General features: G+C 40.6%; 1 protein-coding gene across 1 annotated transcript; it reads left to right on the forward strand.

Annotated features, from left to right (window-relative positions):
- Positions 1-999, forward strand: LOC130940003 (putative protein FAR1-RELATED SEQUENCE 10). The gene is made up of 3 exons (XM_057868060.1): positions 1-12; positions 273-338; positions 436-999. Exons 1-3 carry the CDS (start codon positions 1-3, stop codon positions 997-999), a joined length of 642 nt encoding a protein of 213 aa, XP_057724043.1.
- Positions 1,000-9,494: the final 8,495 nt, after the last annotated feature.

Here is a 9,494-nt window from a genome sequence, read left to right on the forward strand (position 1 = left end):
ATGTCGGGAGAGGTATGCGCAGAAATTGATTTCAATTGGGGTGGCTGTGCCTCCCTGTGTCCCCAACAGTTTTAACCGTTTATTATGGCACATAGACGAATTAGATTTGTTACTTTTTAAATTTTGTACCGAAAATCAGGGTTGGTCCTTACAGTTGAATGAGTTTTAGTTTGATTATTTTAGGGTGTCTAGAATTATGGCTGCGTGTTCGTAGTTATGGTTGATAACGCCGATATTCTGTTCGCTCACTGCGATTTTTTAAACTGTGACAGCCGAATGGGTTTGTGGAGCCTAGGTATGAGTTTTCATCCAATTTTGACCGAGTCCATGCATCTCAGGTGTGTTTGTTGCTCATTTTATGAGTTTTTGTTGACTGGTTTATGTTGATATGGCCCACCGCCTGTTGTCACACATGCCGCATGTTGTTTGTTGCAGGATGCTGATGATGGAATGAACGACGAAACCGTGCCGGTAGAGGAAGCAGAAGCGATGGATTCGTTTGCCGCAGATGCGGACCTAGATGCAAAAGCAGCAGTGAGGATTGTTGACGAGATAGGGTCCTTTGGCGCAATTGAATTTTCTTCCCTGACAGCCAAGGACGTCCTTACGACAGAGTTCACAAGCCTACAGGGAGCTTATGACTATTACAACGAATACGGTCGCATCAAGGTATTCTCGATCAGGAGGTCCAAGGTGGGTCGCAGCACAAAACAGGGGGAAGAGGGCGAAATCATTTGGCAGATATTTGTGTACTCGAGGGAAGGAGAGCGAGACGAGAAACACATGCAGCGGAAAGACAGAAAGATGGATCCTCGACCGATCACGCGGTGCGGGTGTGAAGCACGGATTAAGGTCCACGTTGATGATGCCAGCGAACAATGGTTTGTTGAACAATTCTGCGATAACCATAATCATCCCATGCTGGATGTGAGGTTCAGGGGTCTGTCGCGGTCACACAGAGCAGTCAAGGAAAGCGATTGCACCAAATCAATTTCATGAGGAAATCTGGGTTGCGGGTGCCAACAATTTTCCACGCCTTTGCCAATCAGTCAAGAGGATTCGAGATTGTTGGGTTCGAGATAAAGGACATATATACTGCGATAGAGAAGCAAAGGCGGGCTGGCGCAATAGATGCTGAGGCCGCGTTGAAGTTCTTGGGAACTTTAAGGACCACTGATTCTGGGATGTTTTAGAAGTACTCACTGGATGTTGACAAGAGGCTGGAAAATCTCTTCTGGTGCGATGATACAAGTCTTTATGACTACAGCGTGTTCGGGGATGTCCTGGATTTTGATGCAATGTACGGTCGTAACAAATACAAGTGCCCTTTGGTAATATTCTCAGGGGTGGACCATTATAGAGGACGGTGGTGTTTGGCTGCGCCATCTTGAGCAACGAGAGTGAAGGAAGCTATGTGTGGTTGTTGCGGTCATTTCTTGAGGCAATGAAAGGAAAATAACCAAAGTCTGTCATCACGGACGGGTACCTCGCCATAAAGAGTGCGGTTAGCACAGTTTTTCCCGGTGTACATCACAGATTGTGTAGCTGGCATTTGTTAAGGAACGCCACTGCTAGAGTTGGACGGCCGGATTTTCTTAGGAAATTCCGTCTATGCCTCATGGGAGTCTAGAGATTGACGAATTTGAGAGAATATGGACGGATAGCGTGGCAGACCACATGTTGGAGGATCATCCCTGGATAGTGGACATGTATGCAAAGAAGCATTCATGGTCTAATGCCCATATCTGGGGGAAATTCTTCGCGGGACTAAAGACGACATCGAGGTGCGAGGCTTTGAATATGCAGCTTGGAAAATTTATACACAACGGCTACAATCTGAGGGAGTTTGTTGAACACTTCCAACACTATTTGGAATTCATGAGGAGGAGAGAACTAGTGGCACACTACAAGTTTGCGTACGACGAGCCTGTTGTAAAGACGAAACTCGAGGCCATTGAGCAGTTCGCTGTGACGGTTTATACAAGAGAGGTTTTTGAACTGTTTTCTGGAGGTGCTGATGCTAGCCAGCAATGTTAGAGTTGTGTCCACCAAGAGGACGAGCGCTTGTGTTTTGTTCGAGGTTGAATGTATTGCAAGTAGAGATCATGGGCTGTGTCGTGGGGTGAGGAAGACGACGAATTCAGCTATTCTTGTCAGCGAATGGAGTCCTTTGGGCTTCCTTGTGTCCACTTGGTTGGGGTTGTGGTTTATCTGAACATGACATCTTACCCCAGAAGCCTAATACTTGAAGGGTGGACAAAGAGGGCAAAGCAGCCGTGTGCACACAGCGACGGAGTACGTGTTGGGGAGATCCCAGATGCGGCATACATAAGCATGCACGCGGCGATGCTGGATGATTGCAGGGAGCTGGTAAGCTTGTCTTGCCGATTCTTCGAGGACTACGTGGATGTGAAAACAAGATTGGCAAAGGAGCGCCAGTCCCTGCGGGACAAACATCGCCAAAGGTCGGGTGTTGCTGAGGAGGCCAGTAGGGTGTCTGTTCGGGACCCGTTGCTGGCAAGGTACAAAGGATGCGATCGAAGAGTTGTCACCTCCCGGGTAAGTTCTGCCGTGTTCAGAGGTGTCGACTGTATGGAAAGGGCGGACACAATTCTCGCAAGTGTCAACAATCAAGTATGGGGGAGAACCTAGTTTTGAGGCGGGCGCGGCTTACGATAGCATGGAAGCAGGACAGGGGCACGAGGACTACTACGAATTTGAGTGAGTTGGCTGAACTGTTCTTGTTGGAGATTACGCATCGTGCTGGATTGAATATGGCTGGCTGCTATGCGTTCTACTTGTTGAGGTGACATCCGAAGGGGCGTATGCATAGGTTATGTGAGTTACGCTTTAGTTCTGGTTATATTGCTTGCATTTAAAATGATGGATTATGTAATGCAGCTTGTGAGAATGTGCCTCCTAAATGTGTTGGTCTGTATTGTAACAATAGTTGCATTTGTGATTGATTAATTAAATTAGAAATGGCATGTTAATATAAACTGAGTCATGTGGTTGGCGGGTGGGACGCAAGGAATTATAACAAGATATTGTTGCCAAATGAAAGTTTTCATTGCGTTGGAGAGCTATATGGCTTAGGGATGTCAGAGTTTGAGTCGAAAATGCCTATAACTTTGAAACTGTGTTTCGTTGATGGCTTAGGCTTTCCTGGTACTAAGAGTATGGCACTATCCATTGGGAAGGAAAAAAAAACAATCCACAAGGGGCTTTGTTTAGGGAATGATAATAAAGGCAGTGTACTATATTGCATACTCCATTGAATTACATACGAAAAGGAAGATAAAATTTAATCCGTGCTAATTTAACATTAAGTGCACGGTAATCAAGTATTTTACAAAAAAAAGCGGTGGTTCATGGCATGAAACGGTGGAAACGCATGCAAACAAAATACCCATTCAATCAGTTAAACCCAATGACATAAATTTCTAAAATGGCGGGTTGGGTAACTATAATGTCGAAGTGGAGTCGTGTACAACGATGTGTTGGTACCACTTCAAAGTGACGGCCCACCCTGGTCGCCAACAAAAGGAGGGCATGAAGAGCCTAGCATGATCAAAACAAAGCTCACAACATCAACAGGGTCATGGTTGCACGGCGGCCATTGCCCTCCGGCTGTTCCAGTCCACCTCTGTCCGCTTCTCTTTGCTTTGGAGGTCAGGTAAGTTGTTTTAAAGGAGCATCTGTTATATAGGGACCAGGTTGCGAGGGCTCAACGCCATTTTTGATTGTATCCTTGGGATTTTTTTCCTTTAGTTTTTGGTAATTTCTGTAATTGCCAATGCTCACTAGTTTTCTTGCTAGGCTACTACAATCGTTGTTAATTTCTTGTTCTGTTTGGTTTTATATTATGCTTCGTGTCAAGATTTTGTTGACTTCTTAACAAATCTAAATCTCACTTCTTTTCTGTTTTAATATAGTTTTCCCTTTGTCTTGTGAACTACAGAAATTTAATGATTTTGTAGCAAGTTCCTTCATCTCATCTCAAAATGACATTGACCATGGGAATCAATTCGAAGGTCTGTCCCCGCTTCCAAGATAAACTATATAATATTTCCAAATATATTTATTTTTAGTTTTTTAAAGGATTTACTATCACGTGCAAGTGTTGAGAAGGTTCCCTGAATACTGGTTATTATCTTAAATCAATTACAATATACCCAATAAAATCTTGTGGAGGGAATACTATTTGTAGAGTCTCCACGTTGCAAAAAAAGATTGCAGATCAGGCTTGAGTCAGGGGTTAATTATGGTGCTATGGAAGAACTTGAACTATATGGTCAAAGCTCAAAGGTATATGGAATTATGCACATGATCTATTTTCTAAACTAAGTACAAGCTTGCAACTATATCATTTTACATAGCTCTGCTTATGTGGACTTGCACAAAAATAAACAAGAAATGAAAAAGATATGGTATTCAGGAGTTCCAATTGCATTTATGATTTGATGTTAGAAATAACTTATAACTTCTCACAGTTGACAACGCTTTCTGATTCAAAGAGGCTCTTGCTTTAATTGTTAAGAGGTTAGCGAGTTGCCTTGCAAGCATTGCACACCCCTATGAAGAAAGTGACTATGCGTACGCGTGCCAAGGCTTCGCGTACGCATCCAAGTAAAATTGGACCATTCTGCGTACGCATGTATGTGTCGCGTACACGAAAAGCTTGGCAGAGACGCACGTCCGCGTACGAAGGTGTCCGCGTATGCATGCACTCGTAAACTTGTGAAATTTTTTTTAGTTGCAGAAATCAGATTTTTATACTGAATTTCCGACGTTCATAACTTCCTTTACAAAATTTCATTTTCTTCAAACTTTATATCGTTTTAAAGCTCTTAAAATCATCTTTAATTAAAAAAATCATTCAATTTCAATGTCTGAGGCTCAAGTTATGATACGCCAAAGTTTACCAAAAATCAAGTTTTACACAAAAATATCAAAGTTCTCTAGTTTCCAAATTCCATAACCAAACTAAACCAAAACATACCCAATTTCATTACAAAATACTACCACATACTACACTTTACCATTCCATTATACTTCAATCAACTCAACACCCATTTCACTTAATCTTTTCACCATAATTAAAAAAAAAAATCCATGATTCATGATTCAATATCTCAACCTTAACAATTTTCACATAATTTAACTCTTGATAAACCTCATTCACCACCATTCAATATTAACACTAACCACAACATTCAACACCCAATATCATCATCAATATTGATCACCACTCATCATAATCATATTCAACATCAATATTCATCATATTTCATATATCACACATTCCAACACTCTATATCATCCTCTTCATTATCAAACATAATTGCACATATAATTAATCATACACAACCATCATTCAATCCTATTGATGAATGGAAAATTGATGGTATAGAATTTCACAAATGAAATCTCGTTGCAAGTATAATCTCTAAACCAACAATAATCCTTTCATACAAAAAATTGTTTGTCACAAGTAACAAACCGTTAAAATTAATAACCGAAGTATTCAAACCTCGGGTCGTTCTCCCTAGGAATTGCAATAAAGTGTTATTGTTATTGGCTATGAGGTATGTTTTGGGGTTTTGAGATAATAGACACGAAATATAAATGGCAAAGGAAATCGAATGACAAAAAGAGGTCTTGGCAAGGTTTGTGGTCAAGGATCTCTATCCTTATCACTAACCATAACATGATAATTACAAGGATCAATCCCATCAAGTCATCCTCTAACAAGTAAAGAAAAGTCAAATGAGCTATGTCAATCCAAGTCCATAAGTTCTAGCCACTCACTAATTGAATTAATCAAAGCTAGAGTCAATGGCTACCAATTATCAATCACTTGGATATTAGTGACTCAAGAATTTCTAAGTTACCTTCCCAAGCCAAGAGCACTAAAATCTACTTCGACATCCTTCCAAGCATTTTATCAAACACTTGGAAGGCATAAAAGGAAAGCATAATAAGATTGCAATAAAAGTAAATCTATACTTGATGAGCGGATAATTTGTACGCTTTTTGGCATTGTTTTTAGTATGTTTTTAGTATGTTTGGATTAGTTTTTAGTATATTTTTATTAGTTTTTAGTTAAAATTCACTTTTCTAGACTTTACTATGAGTTTGTGTGTTTTTCTGTGATTTCAGGTATTTTCTGGCTGAAATTGAGGGACCTGAGCAAAAATCTGATTCAGAGACTGAAAAGGACTGCAGATGCTGTTGGATTCTGACCTCCCTGCACTCGAAGTAGATTTTCTGGAGCTACGAAAGCCCAATTGGTGCGCTCTCAACGGCGTTGGAAAGTAGACATCCTGGGCTTTCCAGCAATATATGATAGTCCATACTTTGCCCAATATTTGATGGCCCAAACCGGCGTTCAAAGTCACCCTCAGAATTCCCAGCGTTAAACGCCGGAACTGGCACAAGAATGGGAGTTAAACGCCCAAACTAGCACCAAAGCTGGCGTTTAACTCCAAGAAGAGTCTCTACACGAAAAATGCTTCATTGCTCAGCCCAAGCACACACCAAGTGGGCCCGGAAGTGGATTTTTATGTCATTTACTCATCTTTGTAATCCTTAGGCTACTAGTTCCCTATAAGTAGGACCTTTTACTATTGTATTTTAATCTTTCAATCTTAGGATCTTTTGATCATGTTTTTATGATTGAACCCTCTTTGGGAGGCTGGCCATTCGGCCATGCCTAGACCTTGTTCTTATGTATTTTCAACGGTGGAGTTTCTACACACCATAGATTAAGGTGTGGAGCTCTGCTGTACCTCGAGTATTAATGCAATTACTATTGTTCTTCTATTCAATTCCGCTTGTTCTTTGTCCAAGATATCACTTGTTCTTCAACTTGATGAATGTGATGATCCGTGACACTCATCATCATTCTCACCTATGAACGTGTGACTGACAACCACCTTCGTTCTACCTTAGATTGGGTGAATATCTCTTGGATTCCTGATACACGATGCATGGTTGATCGCCTGACAACCGAGCGCTCGCCTGACAAACGAGCCAGCCATTCCGTGAGATCAGAGTCTTCGTGGTATAGGCAAGAACTGATGGCGGCATTCAAGAGAATCTGGAAGGTCTAACCTTGTCTGTGGTATTCTGAGTAGGATTCAATGATTGAATGACTGTGACGTGCTTCAAACTCCTGAAGGCGGGGCGTTAGTGACAGACGCAAAAGAATCACTGGATTCTATTCCGGCCTGATCGAGAACCGACAGATGGATAGCCGTGCCGTGACAGGGTGCGTTGAACATTTCCACTGAGAGGATGGGAGGTAGCCACTGACAACGGTGAAACCCTTGCATAAGCTTGCCATGGAAAGGAGTAAGAAGGATTGGATGAAGACAGTAGGAAAGCAGAGAGACGGAAGGGACCAAGCATCTTCATACGCTTATTTGAAATTCCTACCAATGAATTACATAAGTATCTCTATCTTTATCTTTATGTTTTATTCATCATCTATACCCATTTGAGTCTGCCTGACTAAGATTTACAAGGTGACCATAGCTTGCTTCATACCAACAATCTCCGTGGGATCGACCCTTACTCGCGTAAGGTTTATTACTTGGACGACCCAGTGCACTTGCTGGTTAGTTGTGCGGAGTTGTGATAGAGAGTTGAGATTGCAATGAGCGTATCATGTTGATGGCGCCATTGATAATCACAATTTCGTGCACCAAGTTTTTGGCGCCGTTGCCGGGGATTGTTTCGTGTATGGACAACTGACGGTTCATCTTGTTGCTTAGATTAGGTATTTTTCAGAGTTCTTAAGAATGAATTCTAGTGTTTCAAGGTGATGATCTTATCATCACGAAAGCTGATTGATTCTCATCAATTTAGCTCTTGAATGCAATGTCCTGCTGAAGCTTGGCTATCCATGTCTAATTCCTTTAGACTAAAGCTTTAGACTAACATTGCATGATTCCTGGAATTCTCATTAAGAATTTTGATACCTTTATTTTCTTCTTCCACTTAATTTTCGAAAAATCCAAAAAAATTACAAAATCATAAAAACCCAAAAATATTTTATGTTTCTTGTTTGAGTATAGTGTCTAATTTTAAGTTTGGTGTCTTGCATGCATTGTTTATTTGATCTTGGTTCTATTTTCAAGTCAATAGTACAGGGAACTGAGGATTCAGAACATGCAGCAGAGGAATTACACAGAAAAAGCTGGGCGTTCAAAACGCCTAGTGAAGAAGGACAGACTGGCGTTTAAACGCCAGCCAGGGTGCCTGGTTGGGCGTTTAACGCCCAAAAAGGTAGTGCATTGGGCGTTAAACGCCAGAATGTGCACCATTCTGGGCGTTTAACGCCAGGATGGCACAAGGGGGAGGATTTTGTTTTCAAATCAATTTTTTTCAAGTTTTCAAAGTTTTTCAAATCATATCTTTTCAATCAAATGTTTTCAAAATCAATTTCTTTCCTTTTTCAAAGATACTTGCTAACAATTAATGATTTGATTGAACATTTCAAGTATGTTGCCTTTTCTGTTGAGAAAGGTTTAATGTTTGAATCATATCTTTTCTTGTTAGGCAAGTCATTAATTTTTAAAATCAAATCCTTTTAAAAATTGTTTTCAAATCACATCTTTTCAATCATATCTTTTTGATTTCTAATTTCAAAATCTTTTTCAAAAAAATTACTTGATCTCTTTCTCACTCTTGTTTTTCAAAAATCAAATTAAAGTTTTTCAAAATGTTTTTAAAATCTTTTTAATTAATTTTCGAAAATTTCTTCCTCTCTTCTCACATCCTTCTATTTATGGAGTACCACTCCTTCTCAATGCACAATTCGAACTCTATCTGATTAAGTTCGAATTCTTCTACCTCTTCCTTCTAATTTTCTTCTTCTCTGACACCTCAAGGAATCTCTATACTGTGACATAGAGGATTCCACATTTTCTTGTTCTCTTCTCTTTCATATGAGCAGGAACAAAGACAAAAGCATTCTTGTTGAAGCTGACCCTGAACCTGAAAGGACCTTGAAGCGAAAGCTAAGAGAAGCTAAGGCACAACTCTCTGTAGAGGACCTAACAGAAATCTTCAAAGAAGAAGACATGGCAGCCGAAAACAACAACAATGCAAACAATGCAAGGAAGGTGCTGGGTGACTTTACTGCACCTACTCCCGACTTCTATGGGAGAAGCATCTCTATCCCTGCCATTGGAGCAAACAACTTTGAGCTTAAGCCTCAATTAGTTTCTCTAATGCAACAGAATTGCAAGTTCCATGGACTTCCATTGGAAGATCCTCATCAGTTCTTAGCTGAATTCTTGCAAATCTGTGACACTGTCAAGACTAATGGGGTTGGCCCTGAGGTCTACAGACTTATGCTATTCCCTTTTGCTGTAAGAGATAGAGCTAGGATATGGTTGGACTCACAACCTAAAGAAAGCCTGGACTCATGAGAAAAGCTAGTCAATGCCTTTTTGGCAAAGTTCTTTCCACCTCAAAAATTGAGT

Source organism: Arachis stenosperma, chromosome 7 (assembly GCF_014773155.1).
Source record: "Arachis stenosperma cultivar V10309 chromosome 7, arast.V10309.gnm1.PFL2, whole genome shotgun sequence".
In the NCBI taxonomy this organism is placed as follows: domain Eukaryota; kingdom Viridiplantae; phylum Streptophyta; class Magnoliopsida; order Fabales; family Fabaceae; genus Arachis; species Arachis stenosperma.

Coding starts and splice junctions, on each gene's coding strand:
- LOC130940003 (XM_057868060.1), top strand. Junction 339..435: donor ACCGAGTCCATGCATCTCAG/GTGTGTTTGTTG, acceptor TGTTTGTTGCAG/GATGCTGATGATGGAATGAA.